At 43.9% G+C, this 27,367-nt stretch overlaps 1 protein-coding gene across 1 annotated transcript in view; it reads left to right on the forward strand.

Moving 5' to 3' along the window:
* Positions 1-9,140: 9,140 nt before the first annotated feature.
* Positions 9,141-27,367, forward strand: part of LOC143289435 (neuronal calcium sensor 1-like) — a 62,244-nt gene continuing 44,017 nt past the window's right edge. Inside the window, exons 1-4 of the mRNA XM_076598400.1 lie at positions 9,141-9,255; positions 12,852-13,869; positions 21,492-21,516; positions 22,537-22,585. Of these exons, the coding sequence (XP_076454515.1) occupies positions 13,806-13,869; positions 21,492-21,516; positions 22,537-22,585 (138 nt within the window). The 5' untranslated portion in view covers positions 9,141-9,255; positions 12,852-13,805. The remainder of the gene's footprint in view (positions 9,256-12,851; positions 13,870-21,491; positions 21,517-22,536; positions 22,586-27,367) is intronic.

Here is a 27,367-nt window from a genome sequence, read left to right on the forward strand (position 1 = left end):
AATCGACAATACACGATAACATGTAATGGAAAGTTGGAGAAGGAGACCGTTAAATATTTATTCAGAGAAAGATTTGTGAACGCCTCATCACTTACTGGATTATGCCCAAAACTGAAATAAAAATATCCACAGAATCAGTCGGAATTCACAGTTAAAAATAATAAACCATGTGAGTTAATACCCTTGAATTGATGAATCGAAAAAAATTCCAGTCTTTACTTTTCTCAAAATGAAGTCCTTTTCACTTCATACGACGTTTAGAAGTACTTGTACTTGGCTCTACATGTTATTAGTTTAACAAAATACTCAATTTTCATATCAACTTTAAAACTATAAAACTAGAATGAACATAAAAGAGAAATTGAATCGACCGTGTCAACGGGTGCAACTAAACTTGTACATCTATCTAGATCCAGAGAAGACGGCTAAATTTTGCTGTGTGACTGCGGCGATAGCCACGTCTCCTTTAGCGTGGACTTAAAAAGAATGTTTAATTGCCCTTTAAGGTTTTTTTAATGCCCAAGATACACCAGAATGATATGATTTAAACAGCGTTCTCACTGCGAATACTGCAATCGATTTATCGCCCTTTTAAAAAAGCATGTTTAAATGTTATATTTTTGCACGTCAGCTAAGGAGCCCCGATAGTGTAATGGGTAAGACAGTTTCTTCTCACCTGAATACACGGGGTTCGAATTTGCTGTTAGGACTTCTTTTTTTTTCCTTTTTCTTTTAACCCGAAGCTTTATAATAACAAATATAGAACACATTTTAATGATTACAAGTGAGTATTGAAGGCCTTGCCTCTCTTGTTTTTTGGGGTTTTTTTTTGTTTCTTTGTGTGTGTGTGTGTGTGTGTGTGTGTGTGTGTGTGTGTGTGTGTGTTTTGTTTGATGCCAGTTTTCGTTTTTAAACCAAGGATTTATAGTCATTAGTTTATAGTCATGGCCTCTTGTGATCATGCCAGAGGTATCATTTTTGGTAGTATTTGTGTTAGTATCGGAACAAGTGAATAAAGTGGAAGTAGTACTTTTTGTAAGTAGTAGTAGTAGTGTAGGGACTGGCATTTGATTGCTAAGGCCTCACGGCCTTTTAAATTTTTTTTTTATATATGTCCCCTTCAGTATCGGTCTCCTTTTATTTGTGGGATACATATATGTTTTCTTTTACATGTTCTGTAAATCACTCATCAAAGTCTGTAAATTTTTCTTTTAATTGATGTTCATGTCAAGGAGATTTTGGAACACATTAGTATTTTGTGCAAGTTTAGTTTCCAATGGTAGTGCATTCCATATATGTGCAATTCTATTAGCTAATGAATTTTTCCTTAGGTTAGTATTACAGTGCTCTTTACAAATTTTCATCATTGAATTTCTTGTATTCTCATAATCTGACATTCTAAAAACATTATTCACATTGACTTCATTATAGCAATTTAACATTGTGTATGTTTCTATTAAATCCCCTCTTAGCCTCCTTCCCTTTAATGAATGCTGATTTAAGTATATAAGTCTCTGTTGATAGCTCATAGCTTTGAATTTTTTTAATATCTTAGTTGCTCTTCTTTGTACCCTTTCTATAGCCATAGATTGTCTCTTGAGGTATGGGTGCCACACAATATTACCATATTCCACTTGTGATCTAACTAATGCTTTATACAGTTTAAGAAATATATCTTTATCTAAACAGGTAAATGTTCTCTTAATTATCCCTATCATCTGGTTGGCTTTATTTATTATATTCTGTATATGTTTGTCAAAAGATAGTTTATTATAAAAAAATTATGCCAAGGTCTTTTCCACTTTGACATTTTTCAATGTCCTGTGTGGTGTCTTCTATTGTCATATGGTATTTGTTTTCTGTATTTTGTCTTCCCATGTGCATTACTTTACACTTTGATACGTTAAAATATAGATTCCATCTATCAGTCCAGTCTTGTAACTTATATAAGTCCTTTTGTAGTGTAGTATTTTTTGTGCATTGGCATAAATTTTAGTATCATCAGCAAATATTTTACATTTGCTTTCTATACTTTCAGGAAGGTCATTTATGTGTATTGTAAATAGCACTGGGCCAAGTATGCTAACTTGTGGTATACCACTAACAACATTTTCATTTGTTGACATTTTTTCTCCAATTCTAACTACCTGTGTTCTTTCTGACAAGGTTTCTGTCCAGTTCAGTATACTTCCAGTAATACCATATAAAGCTAATTTTAATAAAAGTCTTTGATGTGGTACCGAGTCAAATGCCTTTCTAAAGTTTAAATAAATTATGTCTACAGGTTTACCCATATCTATCATTTTTGTGAGATCTTCAATTACTTCTAAAACCATGTTGACAGTCTGCATACAGATTGTTTGTTGTCATCTGTGATACTATTGCATCTCTGATAAAGGACTCCAAAATCTTACACACAAGTAAGACCAGTCGTGGATGGGCAAAAGCTGAAAGCTCTGATTAACTGTTTTATTTATAACCCAGCAACCAAAACTTCACAACCCAGTACTGACTGCCCATCATTATCCTCGCACTGATGGTACAAACCTTCGGTTTTCTCCCAAGCTCAACGCCTCACTGTCCAAGCCGTCTCCATGTTCATAGAGTGACGTACTGCCCCCCCCCCTCCCCCCCCCCACCCCCGCCGAAGTAAAGTGACGTCATTTTATCTTGACGCACTGGCCATGTAAGCAATTGGAATCACGTAACCAGTATCTTCGGTTGAAGACTATCGTTCATTGTAGAATGGGGAGAGTGGGGGTGGGGAGGTGAGAAACAGAGAAAGGAATTTTGAGGTGGTGTGGTGTGGTGTGCAATGGAGGAGTCAATAATCGACCTGTCTTACACTCAAAACAATCGCCCTGTTCTAAAATCGGACAGTAAGAACTGGATGGTTTTCCTGACCATTCTGCAGTCGTATATGTCCATCGTTTTTGTTTTCTTCGTTTTTATTAAAAGAAAATATCCCCCCCCACCCGTTTCTGTTTCTGTCCCTCACCATTTCCTTGGAGCATTATCTCAGCAAGGCCACTGGAACTTGTTACGTAACAATTGGTTTTCTTTTCTGTGCTTCCACCAGCATATCTTTGAATGTTCCAGTGTGCTGGTTGATAGTTTGCCCCACTTATTCATTAGCGAGAGAATACAGTCTTGTGTTTCATACAGGTGATGTGGTGTGATGCATGATACGATGTGGTATGATATAGTGTGATGCATTATACGATGTGGTGTGATGTGGTAGGATGCATGATACGATGTGATGTGGTATGATGCATGATACGATGTGATGTGGTGTGGCGTGATGTGGTGTGATTCATGATACGATGTGATGTGGTGTGATGTGATTCATGATACGGTGTGATGTGATGTAGTATGATGGAGGATACGATGTGATGTGATGTGTGGTGTTGAGCATTGAACCATGTGTTCTTTTTAGGCCTGGAACCTGATAATTTTTTTTTTTTTTAACAAACTGCTCCCCTTTTTGAAGTGAAAGAAACGTGTAGAAGTGTAGGCCCCATCAAAAAATTATAACTTTTTAAAACAAAGAGTATCTCTTCCCAGTATTTCACAGAACAAAGACTCTTATCAGTTACAGCCGGTATTAGCATTATTATCTGATATCTGAATGCACGTTAAGTGCGCGTGCATGTGTGGTGCAAGGGAGACACAATGGTAAAAAGTTTGTGTGTTTGCACGGGCACGCGCTCGTGTGTGTGTGTGTGTGTGTGTGTGACATCACTATGCATGATCACAAGAGACAGGGGAGATACCGTTTGTTTTTTGTCTCTGTCTCCACACCCTCCTTCACCCCCTCGCTACTTTTACTATCTGTCTCTCTCGTGCTTTTCACACCATCGCTTTTTCCTCTTACTTTATATGCATTTGCTTTATTGCGTCAATCATCCTCCAAACCCACCCTCCTCCGCCACCCCATCATCCTCCAAACCCACCCTCCCCTGTCACCCCATCATCCTCCAAACTCACCCTCCCCTGTCACCCCATCATCCTCCAAACCCACCCTCCTCCGCCACCCCATCATCCTCCAAACACACCCTCCCCTGTCACCCCATCATCCTCCAAACCCACCCTCCCCTGTCACCCCATCATCCTCCAAACCCACCCTCCCCTGTCACCCCATCATCTCTCCAAACACACCCGCCCCTGTCACACCCATCATCCTCCAAACTCACCCCTTCCTGTCACCCCATCATTCCTCCAAACCCACCCTCCTCCGCCACCCCATCATCCTCCAAACACACCCTCCCCTGTCACCCCATCCTCCTCCAAACTCACCCTCCTCCGCCACCCCGTCATCCTCCAATCCCCCCCTCCTCCGCCACCCCATCACCTCCAAACCCACCCTCCACCGCCACCCCATCATCCTCCAAACACTCCCTCCCCTGTCACCCCCCACAATCCTCCAGACCCACCCTCCCAGGTCACCCCATCATCCTCCAGACACCCCTCTTCCTGTAACCCACATTCATCCTCCAAACACGACCTTCCCCTGTCACCCATCTCCTCCAACACAACCCTTGGCCCTGTCACCCCATCATCCTCCAAACACACCCTCCCCTGTCACCCCATCATCCTCCAAACCCACCCTCCTCCGCCACCCCATCATCCTCCAAACTCACCCTTCCCTGTCACCCCATCATCCTCCAGACACACCCTCCCCTGTCACCCCATCCTCCTCCAAACCCACCCTCCTCCGCCACCCCATCATCCTCCAAACTCACCCTTCCCAGTCACCCCATCATCCTCCAAACCCACCCTCCCCTGTCACCCCATCATCCTCCAAACCCACCCTCCCCTGTCACCCCATCATCCTCCAAACTCACCCTTCCCTGTCACCCCATCATCCTCCAAACTCACCCTTCCCTGTCACCCCATCATCCTCCAGACACACCCTCCCTGTCACCCCATCATCCTCCAAACCCACCCTCCCCTGTCACCCCATCATCCTCCAAACCCACCCTCCCCCGCCACCCCATCATCCTCCAAACCCACCCTCCCCCGCCACCCCATCATCCTCCAAACCCACCCTCCCCTGTCACCCCATCATCCTCCAAACCCACCCTCCCCTGTCACCCCATCATCCTCCAAACCCTACCTCCCCTGTCACCCCATCATCCTCCAAACCCACCCTCCCCTGCCACCCCATCATCCTCCAAACCCACCCTCCCCTGTCACCCCATCATCCTCCAAACCCACCCTCCCTGTCACCCCATCATCCTCCAGACACACCCTCCCCTGTCACCCCATCCTCCTCCAAACCCTACCCTCCCCTGTCACCCCATCATCCTCCAAACCCTACCCTCCCTGTCACCCCATCATCCTCCAGACACACCCTCCCCTGTCACCCCATCATCCTCCAAACCCACCCTCCCCTGTCACCCCATCATCCTCCAAACCCTACCTTCCCTGTCACCCCATCATCCTCCAAACCCACCCTCCCCTGCCACCCCATCATCCTCCAGACCCACCCTCCCCTGTCACCCCATCATCCTCCAAACCCACCCTCCCCTGTCACCCCATCATCCTCCAGACACACCCTCCCCTGTCACCCCATCCTCCTCCAAACCCACCCTCCCCCGCCACCCCATCATCCTCCAAACCCACCCTCCCCTGTCACCCCATCATCCTCCAAACCCACCCTCTCCTGTCACCCCATCATCCTCCAAACCCTACCTTCCCTGTCACCCCATCATCCTCCAAACCCACCCTCCCCTGTCACCCCATCATCCTCCAAACCCACCCTCCCCTGTCACACCATCCTCCTCCAAACCCTACCTTCCCTGTCACACCATCCTCCTCCAAACCACTCCAACCCAGCTCAGTAATCACCCATGCGCCCCACCGCCACCCCTCCCCCTCCACCCCCGACACGCGCGCCCACACACACAAGCGTGTGTACCCAGCCCAGTTATCAGTGTGTGTGAAGTAAACGAATGAGAGACAAGAGATAGAGATTGTGAACACAACGAATTAAAGAAGATAACAAATATTCTTCTCTATCTATAATGTCACTCTTATGACACAACACTCCTGTAATACCCTTCAGCGTGTATGGCCGCTGTGCGTCGGTTGCCATGGAGTTCTGTGGAAAAGCGAGAGGCGGACATTGCTGACAGATGCTGCAAAACACCACTCCTGGAGGCTACCATGGGCTGAGCTGTCCGACCGGTCTGTTCTCTCTGCATCCTGTCTCCTGGCTTGTCAGCACTGTTGCAGCACTTGTGGTGGTGGTGGTGGTGATGATGGTGGTGGTGGCAGTGTTTGCAGTGACAAAAGTAACAGCAGAGCAATAACAGCAGCAACAGTGGTGGCAAATCTAGAATAGCGACCGCGGCACTCTGAGCAGCATAATATTATAATCTTTAGTAGCTATACTGAATGCGGCGCTACAAGTTTTACCAACTGTTGTGGGCGTAAAAATCAGCCATCACAGAAAAGTTGATGTTTTACCATTATCAGCCAGCGTGTCTGCAGTTACAGCATTGTCGTTATCAACAGTAGCGACGACAACAACAGCAGCATAAAACAACAGAAACAACACCAGACAACACCAGACAACAACACCAGATAACATCAACAGCATCATTCATAATAACAGACAACAACATCAACAACAGCATCATTAACACCAACAGACAACGGCAGCAGACAACAACAACAACAAAAAAACAACAGCATCATTCACAATAACAAACAGCAACAAAAACAACAACATCATTCACAACAACAGACAACGGCAGCAGACAACAACAACAACAAAAAAACAACAGCATCATTCACAACAACAGACAATGGCAGCAGACAACAACGACGACATCAATTGTAGCGTAAAAAAAATCTGAAAGGTGTCAATCTTCCATATAGCGATAACTGACAAATTCCAACAGGTGTCATAACTGACAACATTCCAACAGGTGTCAATCTCTCACATAGAGATAACTGACAACATTCCAACAGGTGTCAATGTCTCACACACCGGTAACTGACAACATTCCAACAGGTGTCAATCTCTCACACAGTGATAACGGACAACATTCCAACAGGTGTCAATCTCTAACACAGAGATAACTGACAACATTACAACAGGTGTCAATCTCTAACATAGAGATAACTGACAACATTCCAGCAGGTGTCAGTCGCTCACATAGAGATAATGGACAACATTCCAACAGGTGTCAATCTCTCACATAGCGATAACTGACAACATTCCAACAGGTGTCAATCTCTCACACAGCGATAACTGACAACATTCCAACAGGTGTCAATCTCTCACACAGCGATAACTAACAACATTACAACAGGTGTCAATCTCTAACACAGTGATAACTGACAACATTCCAACAGGTGTCAATCTCTCACATAGAGATAACGGACAACATTCCAACAGGTGTCAATCTCTAACATAGCGACAACTGACAACATTCCAACAGGTGTCAATCTCTCACACAGCAATAACTGACAACATTACAACAGGTGTCAAATCTCTAACATAGAGATAACTGACAACATTCCAACAGGTGTCAATCTCTAACATAGAGATAACTGACAACATTCCAACAGGTGTCAATCTCTAACACAGTGATAACTGACAACATTCCAACAGGTGTCCATCTCTCACATAGAGATAACGGACAACATTCCAACAGGTGTCAATCTCTAACATAGCGACAACTGACAACATTCCAACAGGTGTCAATCTCTCACACAGCGATAACTGACAACGTTACAACAGGTGTCAAATCTCTAACATAGAGATAACGGACAACATTCCAACAGGTGTCAATCTCCCGCACAGCGATAACTGACAACATTCCAACAGGTGTCAATCTCTAATATAGAGATAACTGACAACATTCCAACAGGTGTCAATCTCTAACATAGCGATAACTGACAACATTCGAACAGGTGTCAATGTCTCACACAGTGATAACTGACAACATTAAAACAGGTGTCAATCTCTAACATAGCGATAACTGACAACATTCCAACAGGTGTCAATCTCTAATATAGAGATAACTGACAACATTCCAACAGGTGTCAATCGCTCAGATACCAATAACTGACAACATTCCAACAGGTGTCAATCTCCAACATAGAGATAACTGACAACATTCCAACAGGTGTCAATCTCCCGCACAGCGATAACTGACAACATTCCAACAGGTGTCAATCTCTAATATAGAGATAACTGACAACATTCCAACAGGTGTCAATCGCTCAGATACCGATAACTGACAACATTCCAACAGGTGTCAATCTCTAATATAGAGATAACTGACAACATTCCAACAGGTGTCAATCGCTCAGATACCAATAACTGACAACATTCCAACAGGTGTCAATCTCTAACATAGCGACAACTGACAACATTCCAACAGGTGTCAATCTCTAACATAGCGATAACTGACAACATTCCAACAGGTGTCAATCTCTCACACAGTGATGACTGACAACATTCCAACAGGTGTCAATCTCTAACATAGAGATAACTGACAACATTCCAACAGGTGTCAATCTCTAACATAGAGATAACGGACAACATTCCAACAGGTGTCAATCTCTAACACAGCGATAACTGACAACATTCCAACAGGTGTCAATCTCTCACATAGAGATAACTGACAACATTCCAACAGGTGTCAATCTCTAACATAGAGATAACGGACAACATTCCAACAGGTGTCAATCACTCACATAGAGATAACGGACAACATTCCAACAGGTGTCAATCTCTCACACAGCGATAACTGACAACATTCCAACAGGTGTCAATCGCTCACACAGTGATAACTGACAACATTCCAAGAGGTGTCAATCTCTCATACAGCGATAACGGACAACATTCCAACAGGTGTCAATCTCTCACACAGCGATAACTGACAACATTCCAACAGGTGTCAATCTCTCACACGACGTGCACGTGCCGGGAGGCGGGCCCATTGACAGTGGAGTGGTGGGAGCGGCGTTGTTCAGCACCACTGAAAAAACAAATGACGGTCTTTTGCAGACAGGTGACCCTGTTGTGTGCTGTCTGTGTGCGCGCCGTGTGAACGTGCCATGACGCTGTCACGTGCTGTCAGCGCGCGCTGTGTGAATGTGTCAGAACGGGGCGAGGCCAGCAGTGATGCAGTCACCAGACTCTGGGTTTTACGCACTGAAGGCAGCTGCAGAGCACAGGGAGTGGCACTGGCTCTGTTCACGGCGGGGTGGTGGTGGTGTGTGTGGGTGCTGAGAGTGAGTATGGTGTTAATGGTGTTGATGTTGTGAGGACGCTCAACTTGTGTCCCGAGTGGTGAGAAAAGTGTTAGTGTTCAACAAGAGGCGCCGCCATGGCCGAATCGGTTAGGCAATGGATCTCTGACCCTGTGAACAGAGTTCCAGTATAAAAACAAATGATATTTTGTGGAAAAAGTCTTCTCTCAGTCAGAAGAGTCATTGTCTTCGAGAGCAGATGACACCCACAGAAAGTGTCCTCTCTTGAAACACGTATGCTGAACGCTTGCTTACAAGATGTACCCATCTTTAAGTAAAAGCCTCGAATTACAGTTCCTGAGCATGAAAATGTGATCAGATAGGCACGTGATTATAACATGCATAATATTGAAGGGTAGTCCCAGTGAGTGGTAACCTCCAAATGTCTGTGGAATCACTAAAATACTTAGCAATAAAACTTGATGCTGAGCGTGTAAAATCATTAAATTATGCTCGTGCTAAACGTTTTAACCTAAACAGATGTCAGAATAAACTATAGTCTATCTGATAAATAACCTAAACAGACAACAAAGTAAGCTATAATTTGTCTGTCTGATGTATATCCTAAACAGACGACAAAATACACTACTACTAGTCTGTCTGATAAATAACCTGAACAGATGTCAAACTAAACTAAAATTATCCATCCTGAAATATAGTTTTTCAATGCCAAGCGAAAGAATCCCCATGAAGATGAATTAGCTGAATATTAGACTGTATTTGTTTGCTGTGGGTGGTATACTGTATGCGTGAGACAAAACTAAATAAGTTTTACGTATAATGTTTTGGGAAAACAAAATAATGAATCAAAAACATAATAGGCCTTCAAGACTCACTTGTGATACACTTTTAAAAAAATCCAAGCGTTTTATGTATTGAGCATAATTTCAAAATGTAATGTTAAAGATGAGAAAGATCAGTTTAAAGCAAATTATGTCCCCTAGCATTAATTACAGGAGTAATTTCCCTTTTTACTATCTGCACCAAAACGTTTGCAAAATAAATAAAACTTCCATGCTTAGCAAAAGAAGTTCTTGTTTGAACAAAAAATGATAATAATGACTGCTCTTGTTGTTGGGTCAGAATATCAGATCAAAGTGCCAAGTTTAGAGAATACAAAAAATATAAATATAACAGTAAATGCAGTTTGCATATAATTAGGCTTCATCTTTTTTTTTGTTTTTTTGTGCCCATCCCAGAGGTGCAATATTGTTTTAAACAAGATGACTGGAAAGAACTGAATTTTTCCTATTTTTATGCCTAATTTGGTGTCAACTGACAAAGTATTTGCAGAGAAAATGGCAATGTTAAAGTTTACCATGGACACACACACACACACACACACACACACACACACACACACACACACACACACACAGACAACCGAACACCGGGTTAAAACATAGACTCACTTTGTTTACACAAGTGAGTCAAAAAACCAAGAAAACGGCCAGGGTAATGGTTCTTTGGAATAAACATGCCAGTATACAGAACTGGTATTCAACAAGGACACAAATGCTGTTTGAATATTACAAACACTAATGTATTATTGATTAAAGAGAAGGTTAAGTGAAAGGGCAGGCGATCTGTAAGGAAACACCTGAGTGCATGCTGACTTCAGCAAAAGCTGATCAATTTCAGCGACTGAAGTGAAGGAATGTTGGTTGCTATGTTGGACAGGCCGCAAACCGTCACGCTGCTGTCACGTGACACGGTCACTCCACGTGATACCTGTGTCGGTCACTCCACGTGACACTCCCTGTGTCGGTCACTCCATGTGATACCTGTGTCAGTCACTTCACGTGACACTCCCTGTGTCCGTCACTCCACGTGACACTCCCTATGTCCGTCACTCCACGTGACACACACTCCCTATGTCTGTCACTTCACGTGACACTCCCTATGTCCGTTACTCCACGTGACGCTCCCTGTGTCCGTCACTCCACGTGACACTCCCTGTGTCCGTCACTCCACGTGACACTCCACGTAACACTCCCTATGTCCGTCACTCCACGTGACACTCCCTATGTCCGTCACTCCACGTGACACACACTCCCTATGTCTGTCACTTCACGTGACACTCCCTATGTCCGTTACTCCACGTGACACTCCCTGTGTCCGTCACTCCACGTGACACTCCACGTAACACTCCCTATGTCCGTCACTTCACGTGACACTCCCTATGTCCGTCACTCCACGTGACACACACTCCCTATGTCCGTCACTTCACGTGACACTCCCTATGTCCGTTACTCCACGTGACGCTCCCTATGTCCGTCACTCCACGTGACACTCCCTGTATCGGTCACTCCACGTGACACTCCCTATGTCCGTCACTCCACGTGACACTCCTTATGTCCGTCACTCCACGTGACACTCCTTATGTCCGTCACTCCACGTGACACTCCCTCTTTCATTCAGTTCACGGCCTTCACTGTTCAGGCTGATTGTTTTGATGTTCTCGTGTGACACTCCTTAGTGGTAGTAGTAGCAGTAGTAGTGTAGGGACTGGCATTTGACTGCCTAGGCCTCACCAAATTTGACTTAAACATAGTAGTAAAAAGAATCTTCACAGTCATACCAGTAACAGGTTGTAAGTCTCCCGAATTAAGCCGTTTTTTTCTTCGAGTTATTAACGGTTTATTTCGTTGAGGTTTGTTCCGAAATCCGAAAATTCTGAAAACCGCTTCTCACTAAGTTAGGCCTACTAGCAGGTTGGTTGTATTCGAAGAAATGACCTCGTTTTTCTTGTTCGCAATTGAAAGGAAAGAAATACAAATTCTGGACAGAACACATACAGCAATACTAACTACACCATGGACTTGTTTACTGCATGTAGGTATTCTAATGTGGACACTGAATTAACTGGAACGAACACAAAAGAAATTGAATCGATTGTTTTTTTCAGCCCGTTTTCGATTGGTTCGTCAGTGCAGATCTAGAGATCTACCATGTGTTGCGGTGGGCTTCAAGCCATGGCAACGTCTCTTTTACCCCCGAAGTAAAAGAATAATCGAGATATTATAAAACACACAAAAAACATGATTTAAACGACGTTATTATGCCCACTACAATCACCTCTATTTGTCGCAGGCAGAAGAAAACGTCAGTGTTGTTTTAACTATTAAATTTCGCCAAACGACGCACATGGCGCTGCAGCAGTGTGGATTGGTCTGCTTGTTTCGGAACTGAGCATGTATGGTACGATACAGCTCCATGTCTTTTTCTTTTAATTTTTTTCCTTCCAAGCTTGATACAGAGTACTTTTCAACGATTTTTTTTCTCCTCATGATTGACTGGATAAAGCATGAAGCAAAAGTGAGTCTTGAAGGCTTTGCCTCGTTTTTATAACAATAATTCTGACAACTGAAGACAATCATATCAATCAGTGTGTGGTTTGTGTTATTTTTATTTATCACTCTTAGAATTGATACATATAAAAAGACAAACGCACTTGGTAGTAAGGCGAATTTTCAGGCTTCAGTGTTGACCATTATTTCATATAGAAAATAGGATTAGCATCTAAAACATTGCTTTGTTCAAGTTCAACATGATTGTTTGGTGTTTTGTTGTTTCAGTAAAGGAGGGGATGGAATTGAGGAGGCAGCAGTAATGAAACATGGTGAATATCCAAACACTGACAACTGAACAGGTTTTTAAACAAAAAATTACTCATGGGCAAAAGAAATCAAGCTTCCCCAACTGTGATGACTGAAGGAAGATTTGTTGCAGCAGGCCAAAAAAGACTTGAGAGATAACGGAGTCACGTTGTTTGAAAAGTGGTACAGGACACACGGGTGGCTTCAGCAGCTGGCACACACTGAACATCTCTCCAGGTGTCTTCACTCCATCACGTGACCCGATGTGTGCCTTGCTTTTGTGAGGACAGAACAGTTCCACGCATGTTGCTGCTGTTTTATCTAATGTGTGTTCATCATGCGTGGAACTGCACAAACAGAATGATATAGCACCGTCTGGACAGTTTGAACAGTTCACAGGGTACAGTCAGACCTACCCCCATTAACCACAAGATACAGTCAGACCTACCCCATTAACCACAAGGTACTGTCAGACCTACCCCATTAACCACAGGGTACAGTCAGACCTACCCCATTAACCACAAGGTACAGTCAGACATACCCCCATTAACCACAGGGTACAGTCAGACCTACCCCATTAACCACAGGGTACAGTCAGACTTACCCCATTAACCACAAGGTACAGTCAGACATACCCCCATTAACCACAAGGTACAGTCAGACCTACCCCCATTAACCACAGGGTACAGTCAGACATACCCCCATTAACCACAGGGTACAGCCAGACCTACCCCATTAACCACAGGGTACAGTCAGACCAACCCCATTAACCACAAGGTACTGTCAGACCTACCCCATTAACCACAGGGTACAGCCAGACCTACCCCATTAACCACAGGGTACAGTCAGACCTACCCTATTATCCATAGGGTACCCCATTGCCCACAGCATTATCCCAGGTGGCCCTCAACACGACAGACCACGGCCGTTGTCATGGGGGGCCGGGCAGCCAAGCTCACCACAGATGAAGTCAAAGACCTGCAGACCTGCACCTACTGTGAGTATCAACAGCACCTACAGTATCTCCTGTAACTACTATAAGCAGCACCTGTATGTACTGTATAACATATACATACTGTATCACATGTACCTACTGTATTACCTTTACCTTCTGTCAGTATCACCTGTTCCTACTGTCAGTACCACCTGTACCTATTGTCAGTATCACCTGTACCAACTGTCAGTATCACCTGTACCTACTGTCTGTATCATCCATACCTATTGTCAGTATCCTACTGCATCACCTGTACTAACTGTCAGTACCACCTGTACCTATTGTCAGTATCACCTGTACCAACTGTCAGTATCACCTGTACCTACTGTCAGTACAACCTGTACCTGTTGTCAGTATCACCTGTACCTATTGTCAGTATCACCTGTACCAACTGTCAGTATCACCTGTACCTACTGTCAGTACAACCTGTACCTGTTGTCAGTATCACCTGTACCTACTGTCAGTATCACCTGTACCTACTGTCAGTACAACCTGTACCTGTTTTCAGTATCACCTGTACCCACTGTCAGTATCACCTTACCTACTGTCAGTATCACCTGTACCTACTGTCAGTACAACCTGTACCTGTTTTCAGTATCACCTGTACCTACTGTCAGTATCACCTGTACCTGTTGTCAGTATCATACTGTATCACCTGTACCTGTTGTCAGTATCACCTGTACCCGTTGTCAGTATCACCTGTACCTGTTGTTAGTATCACCTGTACCTGTTGTCAGTATCATACTGTATCACTTGTACTTACTGTCAGTATCACCTGTGCCTACTGTCAGTATCACCTGTACCTGTTGTCAGTATCGTACTGTATCACCTGTACCTACTGTCAGTATCGTACTGTATCACCTGTACCTACTGTCAGTATCACCTGTACCTACTGTCAGTATCATACTGTATCACCTGTATTTACTGTCAGTATCACCTGTACCTACTGTCAGTATCACCTGTACGTGTTGTCAGTATCCTACTGTATCACCAGTACCTACTGTCAGTATCACCTGTACCTACTGTCAGTATTACCTGTATGTGTTGTCAGTATGGTACTGTATCACCTCTACCTGCTGTAAGTATCACCTTACCTACTGTAAGTATCACGTATACCTACTGTCAGTATGACCTGTACCTGTTGTCAGTATCATACAGTATCACCTGTACCTACTGTTAGTAGAAGTAGTTGGGATTTGTTGTTGGTCATGTTCTTATTCTTGGGGTGCTCAGGAATTTGTTGTAGGTCACTTTCTTATCCCTGGACAACCGTTGGATTTGTTGTAGGCCACTTTCTTATTCTTGGACATCCTTTGGATTTGTTGTAGGTCACTTTCTTATTCCTGCAGTGCCCAAGGATTTGTTGTAAGTCAGGGATTTGTTGTAGGTCACTTTCTTGTTCCTGGAGTTCCCAGGGATTTGTTGTAGGCCACTTTCTTGTTCCTGGAGTGCTCAGGGATTTGTTGTAGGTCACTTTCTTGTTCCTGGAGTTCTCAGGGATTTGTTGTAGGCCACTTTCTTGTTCCTGGAGTGCCCAGGGATTTGTTGTAGGCTACTTTCTTCAGTGTTCCTGGAGTGCCCAGGGATTTGTTGTAGGTCACTTTCTTGTTCCTGGAGTGCCCAGGGATTTGTTGTAGGCTACTTTCTTCAGTGTTCCTGGAGTGCCCAGGGATTTGTTGTAGGTCACTTTCTTGTTCCTGGAGTGCTAAGGGATTTGTTGTAGGTCACTTTCTTCAGTGTTCCTGGAGTGCCCAGGGATTTGTTGTAGGTCACTTTCTTCAGTGTTCCTGGAGTGGTCAGGGATTTGTTGTAGGTCACTTTCTTCAGTGTTCCTGGAGTGGTCAGGGATTTGTTGTAGGTCACGTTCTTCAGTGTTCCTGGAGTGGTCAGGGATTTGTTGTAGGTCACATTCTTGTTCCTGGAGTGGTCAGGGATTTGTTGTAGGTCACTTTCTTCAGTGTTCCTGGAGTGGTCAGGGATCTGTTGTAGGTCACATTCGTGTTCCTGGAGTGGTCAGGGATTTGTTGTAGGTAACTTTCTTCAGTGTTCCTGGAGTGGTCAGGGATTTGTTGTAGGTCACTTTCTTCAGTGTTCCTGGAGTGGTCAGGGATTTGTTGTAGGTCACGTTCTTCAGTGTTCCTGGAGTGGTCAGGGATTTGTTGTAGGTGACATTCGTGTTCCTGGAGTGGTCAGGGATTTGTTGTAGGTCACTTTCTTCAGTGTTCCTGGAGTGCTCAGGGATTTGTTGTGGGTCACTTTCTTCAGTGTTCCTGGAGTGCCCAGGGATTTGTTGTAGGTCACTTTCTTCAGTGTTCCTGGAGTGGTCAGAGATTTGTTGTAGGTCACTTTCTTCAGTGTTCCTGGAGTGGTCAGGGATTTGTTGTAGGTCACGTTCTTCAGTGTTCCTGGAGTGGTCAGGGATTTGTTGTAGGTGACATTCGTGTTCCTGGAGTGGTCAGGGATTTGTTGTAGGTCACTTTCTTCAGTGTTCCTGGAGTGGTCAGGGATTTGTTGTAGGTCACTTTCTTCAGTGTTTCTGGAGTGGTCAGGGATTTGTTGTAGGTCACTTGACTTGTTGTAGGTCACTTTCTTCAGTGTTCCTGGAGTGGTCAGGGATTTGTTGTACGTCACTTTCTTCAGTGTTCCTGGAGTAGTCAGGGATTTTTTGAAGGCCACTTTCTTCAGTGTTCCTGGAGTGCTCAGGGATTTTTTGTAGGCCGCTTTCTTCAGTGTACCTGGAGTGGTCAGGGATTTGTTGTAGGCCACTTTCTTATCCCTGGACAACCATTGGATTTGTTGTAGGCCACTTTCTTGTTCCTGGACAACCGTTGGATTTGTTGGAGGTCACTGTGTTATCCCTGAAGTACTTGGGATTTGTTGTAGGTCACTTTCGTGTTCCAGGAGTGCTATGGGATTTGTTGTAGGTTACTGTGTTGTCCCTGAAGTACTTCGGATTTGTTGTAGGTCACTGTGTTATCCCTGAAGTACTTGGGATTTGTTGTAGGTCATTTTCTTATTCTTGGAGTGCTCAGAGATTTGTTGTAGGCCACTTTCTTGTTCCTGGAGTGCCCAGGGATTTGTTGTAGGCTACTTTCTTCAGTGTTCCTGGAGTGCCCAGGGATTTGTTGTAGGTCACTTTCTTGTTCCTGGAGTGCCCAGGGATTTGTTGTAGGCTACTTTCTTCAGTGTTCCTTGGAGTGCTCAGAGATTTGTTGTAGGTCACTTTCTTGTTCCTGGAGTGCCCAGGGATTTGTTGTAGGTCACTTTGGAGTGCTCAGGGATTTGTTGTAGGTCACTGTGTTATCCCTGAAGTACTTGGGATTTGTTGTAGGTCATTTTCTTATTCTTGGAGTGCTCAGAGATTTGTTGTAGGTCACTTTCTTGTTCCTGGAGTGCCCAAGGATTTGTTGTAGGTCACTTTCTTATTCCTGGAGTGCCCAGGGATTTGTTGTAGGTCACTTTCTTCAGTGTTCCTGGAGTGGTCAGGGATTTGTTGTAGGTCACTTTCCTGTTCCTGTACAACCTTTGGATTTGTTTGAGGTCACTGTGTTATCCCTGAACTAATTAGATGTGTGGTTAAGAGTTTTAAATACAGCTAGTAAATACATCAATACCTGTATAAATGGCAAAACAGACAGGTGACACTTCAATGTTAGCACACACAGTATAATCTCAGTATTGACAGATTATCAAAATGCCACATGGTGTCTTCTACAAAAAGTTCACCAAATTCAGAATCTCTACTGCTGCTGCATCTAAAAAAGCCTGAGTATCACCAAGTTGATTAATATATCTTTTCTTACAATATACATTTAATTACACATGTCACCATGCTTAAGACTATTTGTGAACAGTATATATACACAATATGTATATAATTACTACTGTCACCAAGCTTAAAACCATGTATCAGCATTATAAAATATGTATATAACTACATGTCACCATGCTTGAAATCTTGTATCAACAGTACACAATATGTATCTAATTAACTTCTGTCACCATGCTCAGGGATCAGGTTCGACATCGGTCATCGGTCATTGACGCATTTAATTTTGAAATGACCTATTGTTTTTCAAGTTGCCAGGTCACATGACTTATTGTTTTTATGACCAGTCGGTCAACCAAAGTAACCATCTCTCTCTCTCTCTCTCTTTAACGATCGTGATCGCTTTGTTGTCTGCTCCTACAGGAAATGACTATAAACTGGTTTATTAAAATACGGATCCGTGACGAAACGAAATCCGAAACGAATCTTTATCGCTGCCTTTCGCGAGCTTCGGCGAGAAGAATTGGCGTTCCCACTTTTGCATTAACTGGGTGATATTTGACCTATTGATTTTCAAAATGACCTATTGATTTTATGTTCTTCCGGTCATATGAGCTATTGTCTATTGAACCCAACCTGATCTCTGCATGCTTAAACCCATGTGTCTGTGACAATAGGTATCAAATTACATCTGTCACCATGCTTAATTAAAACCATGTGTCAACAATAGGTATATAATTACATCTGTCACCATGCTTAATTAAAACCATCATGTGTCAACAATATGTATCTAATTAACTTCTGTCACCATGCTTAAACCCATGTGTCAGTGACAATAGGTATCTAATTACATCTGTCACCATGCTTAATTAAAACCATCATGTGTCAACAATATGTATCTAATTAACTTCTGTCACCATGCTTAAACCCATGTGTCAGTGACAATAGGTATCTAATTACATCTGTCACCATGCTTAATTAAAACCATCATGTGTCAACAATAGGTATATAATTACACCTGTCACCATGCTTAATTAAAACCATGTGTCTATGACAATAGGTATATAATTACATCTGTCACCATGCAGCCATGTGTCTATGACAATAGGTATATAATTACATCTGTCACCATGCTTAATTAAAACCATGTGTCAACAATAGGTATACAATGAAATCAGTCACCATGCCTAAAAGTTTGTGTCAGCAGTACACAGTATGTATATATGTCAGTGTGTGAACAGTGTACTGTGTACAAAATGTATAATCATAATCACATCTGTCACCATGCATGTACCTTTAATTAACTTCTGACCTCTGATATACCCGCGGTTTAGGGGTAACTGCATTGTATCCAGCCACTCATTTGCATACGTTTACTTCATTGCAAATGGCGACTGCCTTGGTGCGTGCTCGAAGCAAATTATCTCAGCAATTTTTTACTTTGATTTTGATGCATTTTGGTGTTGTTGTTGTTTTTTTTTAAAGCGAAAAGCTGTTGAGCACGACAACATGACTACCAGGACGTATGTACAGAAGAGGTGGCTTTTATTTTATTTCTTTTTTCGCACAACGTCCACAGCGAAAACGAAAGTAAAATTGTTGATGAACTGAAATGATTCTGGTTATCCTGGTCATGATTACATGCTACAAGGTACGTCATCAGAAGTGGGGGCGGGGCGTGTTATAATTGGTTTTATGAAACCCCCAAATATTTAAGCTCGAAACTTTCATTTTGGGGTTTTCATTTACTATGGAGCCCTCCTGATAAAAGCGCTGAAAACCGAAATATTGTTTACAGAGTAACGTTGAATGATAGTGTTTGTTCTTGTTTGAATGGGAGTGTGTGTCGCGGGTGGTGGGGTTGGGGGGTGGGGTGGGGTGGGGTGGGGTGTATGAGTGTTTGTGTTTATTTGCGAACAGTATACAATAGGGAACGAGCGATGACGTCACGAAACTAGGATTATCAGAGTTATTTCACTTCGTTCCGGTCAGCTTCAACAGCACTTTTGTTGGTTCGACGATCCGACTTCTTCATCTTCATACGTCGAGTGTCCACAATCATCAGGTTGATTATTCGGACACTTTGGGGGGAATTGACGCAAAAAAAAGAAAAAGAAGAAAAAAAAAGCTCGAACATCTTGTGCTCTTTATCGATTAACAAGTGCGACATATGAAGGTAAAGGACAATAGGAAGAACGTAGAAAACCTTGATCTTGAGGCAAGATGTCCATACATCGATAAACCTAGCTTTGTGAATGGCTTTGACCAATACGATTCACGGTTGAGAGTGATTGTGTCAGCGTGTTTCACTTTTGGTGTGTGTATGTGTTTCTTCTTCGATTTTACACCAGTTTACAAAGACGGAATAAAGTATGCGCACATGCACATTTTATTAGTGTGCTGTCATTGTGTGCGTTAGACTTATACAGAAAATTGAAAGCAGAATGGGAAGCCCAGAGTGGCATGAGGCAATGCGCAACTTTCAGATTAAAAAACTTACATGGTCATACTACCTGGGCCATGGGACATGCAGGTGTTAAGGGAAATGAGTGAGCTGACAGACTTGCTGGTAACACAACAACAACGAGCGGCCTACATCTAGGAAAATCGGAAATCCTTAGAAAAGTCAAAGAATACCAAAAAGAACAGGTACAAGGCCATCACACCATCGATCGCCTCAAAGAAATAAAGGTAGAGAGAGGGAGCAGCCTAAGTCTAGCATGAAAGGTAGAGCACAAGGTTTTGCAAATCAAATTACATCTCTGTCACCATGCTTAAAACCCTGTCAACAGTGCATACTATGTAATTACACCTGGCATCATGCTTAAAACCCTGTCAACAGTGCACACTGTGTAATTACACCTGGCATCATGCTTAAAACCGTGAATGCTTGTTCTTTTTTTTTTTGCTTTTTTTTTTTCATCCAAAACTATTTGATCAGCAGGTGACTCTCGCTTTCCCCAGATTGTTGAAAGATATGTTTACTGACAACACGTTGGCATGTGCGAGCATGCATGTGTGTGCAAGCATCCATTTGGTGCATGCGTGCATGCGTGCACTTGCTTGTATGTGTGTCTGCCTCTGTCTCCCTGTGTCTGTCTCTCACTGTATCTCTCTGTTTCTGTCTCTCTGTGTGTCTCTCTGTTTCTGTCTCTTTGTATCTGTCTCTGTTTCTGTCTCCCTCTGTCTCTGTCTCTCCATCTCTCTTGTGCTGAAATCACATCAGCTTTCTGTGCTTGGGTTGAGTCCTGTCAATGTCTTCAGTGTCGGCAGATTCATGGCGGGCTGTGTTTGAGGGATGTGGTGGCAGTCTCCTCTCTGGGAGGGACGCTCACTCAGTCTGGCTCCGCGACTAAGCCATTATTGTCGTTAGCAGGGGGCTTAGTAGGTGGTGTCCTAAGTATGTTGAATCAGAACAGGCACCACTGAACACCACCGAAGTGACTCAGTAGCAGTGCAGGGTCTCCTCTGGTGTGTGGCCTCCTGGTGACCTAACATTGATGGTTCCCTGCGGACTGCCGACGCTGGAACTGTGACAGACGAACCTGGGTGTGGCCGTGTATAGGTGAATCTAAATGAGTGGCGTGGGTGTAATGCCACTGAAATGGTGCAGATGATGGGGCAGGAAAAAAAAAAGTCAGTAGTACACTTCATGACAGCAGAAAGTATAAATTGTTTAGATCTGGAATCTGTAGCCAGTGTACCAAAGATACATCTGAATTTCATGCATGTTAGTGTGTGTTTGTGTGTGTGCGTGTGGCGTGTGTGTGTGTGTGTGTGTGTGTGGGTGGGTGTTCATCAGTGTGTTTGTAAACTGAGTGTACCTAAACTGATGTGTTCTTTTTCATTTCTACAGTTGACAAGAAAGAACTGCAACAATGGTAAGTTGATCATTTGATGATTTTGTCAATAAATGATTTCTGTTTTTAATATGTATCTCACCCACAGATTGTCACAGAAATGTGTGTGACCCACAGATTGCCATAGAAATGTGTGTGACCCACAGATTGCTCTAGAAATGTGTGTGACCCACAGGTTGCCATAGAAATGTGTGTGACCCACAGGTTGCTCTAGAAATGTGTGTGACCCACAGGTTGCCATAGAAATGTGTGTGACCCACAGTTTGCCTTAGAAATGTGTGACCCACACATTGCCATAGAAATCTGTGTGACCCACTGGTTGCCATAGAAATGTGTGTGACCCACTGGTTGCCATAGAAATGTGTGTGACCCACCGGTTGCCATAGAAATGTGTGTCACTCACTGGTTACCATCTTGCAAATGGTGAGCTAATTACTTCATTCACACACAATCAAACACTGTCATTGTTGTCATGTCTGCACTGACACCTGTTCGAGCATCACTCAGTGCACCCATTCTGTTGGCCTGACAGAAACACGTTCAGTTTACAGGGGTCTTGGCTTTCTTTTTGTCTGGCATTTTCTTACGTCAGCTAAGAACATGCTGCACACTCAGCCTCCGTTTGTCTCAGCTGTGAGACTGGCACCCAGACCACCACTCCAGGTCCAGTGGAGGGTTAGGGGTAGGGGAAAATCTGGCTCCTGCAATGCCATTGTCTACTTAGAAATAACATTGTCTCCCTTTGATGATCAGGAAGACATAGCAGTGTTTACATAGAAATAGAATTTTTATTTGGTCTCCCATTGATGATCAGGAAGACATGCCAATGTTTACTTTCAAATAGAAATTGTCTCCCTTTGATGATCAGGAAGACATGCCAATGTTTACTTTCAAATAGAAATTGTCTCCCTTTGATGATCAGGAAGACAGACCAATGTTTATTTATAGATTGTCTCCCATTGATGATAATGAGGCTGATGTTTCTTTCTTAATCTTGTCATTGTCATTATTTTTATTCATTTCTTTCTTTCTTTTTTTTAGGTTCAAAGACTTCATGAAGGATTGCCCAACAGGATTTCTGAAGAAAGAGGTGAGTTTGTCAATATTTTTGTGGCTTGAATGTGTTTTTCCTCATTTTTGTTTTGTTGCATTTTTAGTGGGTGTATTGTCCTTTGACTTTTCACTTTGTAGGTATGGCTGTTGGCTTGAAACCAGTTTTTGTCTTCTCTGTGTGTGTGTGTGTGTGTGTGTGTGTGTGTGTGTGTGTGTGTGTTCAATGGCACAGGGTGCTAACTGCTCTCTTTTCTCCTCTCATCATTGTTTATCTGTCTTTTTCTGTCAGTCTAATACGTGTCTGTCTTTCTTTCTGTCTGTCTATCTGTTCTCTTTTCTTTTCTCAGTCATTGTCTGTCTGTCAGTCTATCTCTGTCTCCCCTTCGTTCATGGATTCTCTTTCTGTCTGTCTGTCTGTCTGTCTGTCAGTCTTTCTGTGTCTCCCCTTCTTTCATGGATTCTCTTTCTGTCTGTCTGTCTGTCTGTCTGTCAGTCTTTCTCTGTCTCCCCTTCTTTCATGGAATCTCTGTCTGTCTGTCTGTCTGTCTGTCTTTCTCTGTCTCCCCTTCTTTCATGGATTCTCTTTCTGTCTGTCTGTCTGTCAGTCTTTCTCTGTCTCCCCTTCTTTCATGGAATCTCTTTCTGTCTGCCTGTCTGTCAGTCTTTCTCTGTCTCCCCTTCTTTCATGGAATCTCTTTCTGTCTGTCTGTCTTTCTCTGTCTCCCCTTCTTTCATGGAATCTCTGTCTGTCTGTCTGTCTGTCTTTCCCTGTCTCCCCTCCTTTCATGGAATCTCTTTCTGTCTGTCTGTCTGTCTGCCTGTCTGTCAGTCTTTCTCTGTCTCCCCTTCTTTCATGGAATCTCTTTCTGTCTGTCTGTCTGTCTTTCTCTGTTTCCCCTTCTTTCATGGAATCTCTGTCTGTCTGTCTGTCTGTCAGTCTTTCTCTGCCTCCCCTTCTTTCATGGAATCTCTGTCTGTCTGTCTGTCTGTCTGTCTGTCTGTCTTTCTCTGTCTCCCCTTCTTTCATGGAATCTCTGTCTGTCTGTCTGTCTTTCTCTGTCTCCCCTTCTTTCATGGAATCTCTTTCTGTCTGTCTGTCTGTCTGCCTGTCTGTCAGTCTTTCTCTGTCTCCCCTTCTTTCATGGAATCTCTTTCTGTCTGTCTGTCTGTCTTTCTCTGTCTCCCCTTCTTTCATGGAATCTCTGTCTGTCTGTCTTTCCCTGTCTCCCCTCCTTTCATGGAATCTCTTTCTGTCTGTCTGTCTGTCTGCCTGTCTGTCAGTCTTTCTCTGTCTCCCCTTCTTTCATGGAATCTCTTTCTGTCTGTCTGTCTGTCTTTCTCTGTCTCCCCTTCTTTCATGGAATCTCTGTCTGTCTGTCTGTCTGTCAGTCTTTCTCTGCCTCCCCTTCTTTCATGGAATCTCTGTCTGTCTGTCTGTCTTTCTCTGTCTCCCCTTCTTTCATGGAATCTCTTTCTGTCTGTCTGTCTGTCAGTCTTTCTCTGCCTCCCCTTCTTTCATGGAATCTCTGTCTGTCTGTCTGTCTTTCTCTGTCTCCCCTTCTTTCATGGAATCTCTGTCTGTCTGTCTGTCAGTCTTTCTCTGTCTCCCCTTCTTTCATGGAATCTCTGTCTGTCTGTCTTTCTCTGTCTCCCCTTCTTTCATGGAATCTCTTTCTGTCTGTCTGTCTGTCTGTCAGTCTTTCTCTGTCTCCCCTTCGCTCATGGAATCTCTTTCTGTCTGTCTGTCTGTCAGTCAGTCTTTCTCTGTCTCCCCTTCTTTCATGGAATCTCTTTCTGTCTGTCTGTCTGTCTGTCAGTCAGTCTTTCTCTGTCTCCCCTTCTTTCATGGAATCTCTGTCTGTCTGTCTTTCTCTGTCTCCCCTTCTTTCATGGAATCTCTTTCTGTCTGTCTGTCTGTCTGTCTGTCAGTCTTTCTCTGTCTCCCCTTCTTTCATGGATTCTCTTTCTGTCTGTCTGTCTGTCAGTCTTTCTCTGTCTCCCCTTCTTTCATGGAATCTCTTTCTGTCTGTCTGTCTGTCTGTCTGTCAGTCTTTCTCTGTCTCCCCTTCTTTCATGGAATCTCTTTCTGTCTGTCTGTCTGTCTGTCAGTCAGTCTTTCTCTGTCTCCCCTTCTTTCATGGAATCTCTTTCTGTCTGTCTGTCTGTCTGTCTGTCTGTCTGTCTGTCTGTCTGTCAGTCAGTCTTTCTCTGTCTCCTCTTCTTTCATGGAATCTCTTTCTGTCTGTCTGTCTGTCTGTCTTTCTCTGTCTCCCCTTCTTTCATGGAATCTCTGTCTGTCTGTCTTTCTCTGTCTCCCCTTCTTTCATGGAATCTCTTTCTGTCTGTCTGTCTGTCTGTCTGTCTGTCAGTCATTCTCTGTCTCCCCTTCTTTCATGGAATCTCTTTCTGTCTGTCTGTCTGTCTGTCTTCTCTGTCTCCCCTTCTTTCATGGAATCTCTTTCTGTCTGTCTGTCTGTCAGTCTTTCTCTGTCTCCCCTTCTTTCATGGATTCTCTTTCTGTCTGTCTGTCTGTCTGTCTGTCAGTCATTCTCTGTCTCCCCTTCTTTCATGGAATCTCTTTCTGTCTGTCTGTCTGTCTGTCTGTCAGTCAGTCTTTCTCTGTCTCCCCTTCTTTCATGGATTCTCTGTCTGTCTGTCTGTCTGTCTGTCTGTCAGTCAGTCTTTCTCTGTCTCCCCTTCTTTCATGGATTCTCTGTCTGTCTGTCTGTCTGTCTGTCAGTCTTTCTCTGTCTCCCCTTCTTTCATGGATTCTCTTTCTGTCTGTCTGTCTGTCTGTCAGTCAGTCTTTCTCTGTCTCCCCTTCTTTCATGGATTCTCTTTCTGTCTGTCTGTCTGTCTGTCAGTCTTTCTCTGTCTCCCCTTCTTTCATGGAATCTCTTTCTGTCTGTCTGTCTGTCTGTCTGTCAGTCAGTCTTTCTCTGTCTCCCCTTCTTTCATGGATTCTCTGTCTGTCTGCCTGTCTGTCTGTCTGTCTGTCTGTCAGTCTTTCTCTGTCTCCCCTTCTTTCGTGGAATCTCTTTCTGTCTGTCTGTCTGTCAGTCTGTATGTCCGTCAGTCTTTCTCTGTCTCCCCTTCTTTCATGGATTCTCTTTCTTGCTGGATTTGTTTCTGTGTGTGTCGTGTGTTTGTGTGTCTGTTTCTGTGTGTGTCATTGTGTGTTTGTGTGTCTGTTTCTGTGTGTGTCATTGTGTGTTTGTGTGTCTGTTTCTGTGTGTGTCATTGTGTCTCTGTTTTTTCTTTCTTTCTTTTTTTGTCTGTATCTGTGGGCTATTTGTATCAAATTCCCATAAATGTGTGTGTGTGTGTGTGTGTGTGTGTGTGTGTGTGTGTGCAGGGTTCTAATTTAGCTGGTGCCCGGGTGCAAATTTTTTGTGGAGAGTGCCCAGTTGGCACTCAAAAATTGATCGAGGGGAAAGAAAATAGATTAAAAGACACACCAAGAAAGCAAGCTGGAATGCGGTCGATCGAAATGTAAAGTGTCTGCTGCAGCAGACGCAATCGGATGTTGACGTTCACAGTACATTAGTGACAAACAGTGTTTCCCATCTTCAATGTTAAAAGAAAGACTCCCAAAACAGAGACGAAAGTTCAGGATGACAACCAAAAAAAAACAAGAAAAATAACCCCCAAACCAGCAGGAGTCCAAATCAGATTTGTGGTGTAGAGTTCAGACTGCTCTCCTCGGAGAGAGAGTGTCGCCATTTCTGAGGTCCTTTTAGAAAACTGTTCCTCTGTATGCATGCTCCACTGAAAACGTGTGTGTGTGTGTGTGTGTGTGTGTGTGTGTGTGTGTGTGTGTGTGTGTGTGTGTTGATCATGCCTTGCATGTCGCGTACACTTTGTACCGGATCCTTTGGTGCAGTTATTTCCCTTTATATTTGTTGTTTGGCTTTTCTTAAAACACCAAAGCGGAATCAACTGCGTCCAAAGAGATGAATAAGATTTAGTTTATAAAGCAACATGCTGACCAGCCAACCAGCCAAACAACCAACTTATCAAGCAGACATCTAACGAACTCGCTGGCTCACTCATCCACTGACTCATTCACTCAGTCACTCACGTACTAATTCATTCACTCACTGCCTGAGAGACTGACTGACCTGATCAACAAAGTAAAAACTGGACAAAGATAACATCCACTCCTGCACAGTCTGAACCTGTCTGTATGATTTCCACTTTCCTCTTTCTCTCTCTCCCTCCCCCCCTCCTCTCCACTCTCTCTCTCTCTGTCTGTCTGTCTCTCTTTTTCTCCCCTCCCCCTCTCTCTCATTCCGTCCCTACCCCCTCTCTATCCCTCCCCCTCACTCTCCTTCCTTCCCTTTCTCTCTCCTTCCCTCTCTCTCATCCTCCCCCTTCTCTCTCTCCTTCCCCCTCTCTCACCCTCTCTCTCTCCCTCCCCCTTTCTCTTTCCCCCCTCTCTCTTCCCCCCTCTCTCTCCCCCTTTCTCTTTACCCCCTCTCTCTTCCCCCCTCTCTCCCTCCCCCTTTCTCTTTACCCCCCTCTCTCTTCCCCCCTCTCTCCCTCCCCCTTTCTCTTTACCCCCTCTCTCTTCCCCCCTCTCTCCCTCCCCCTTTCTCTTTACCCCCTCTCTCTTCCCCCCCTCTCTCCTCCCCCTTTCTCTTTACCCCCTCTCTCTTCCCCCCTCTCTCCCTCCCCCTTTCTCTTTACCCCCTCTCTCTTCCCCCCCTCTCTCCTCCCCCTTTCTCTTTACCCCCTCTCTCTTCCCCCCTCTCTCCCTCCCCCTTTCTCTTTCCCCCCTCTCTCTTCCCCCCCTCTCTCCCTCCCCCTTTCTCTTTAC

Source organism: Babylonia areolata, chromosome 14 (genome assembly GCF_041734735.1).
Source record: "Babylonia areolata isolate BAREFJ2019XMU chromosome 14, ASM4173473v1, whole genome shotgun sequence".
NCBI classification, from domain to species: domain Eukaryota; kingdom Metazoa; phylum Mollusca; class Gastropoda; order Neogastropoda; family Buccinidae; genus Babylonia; species Babylonia areolata.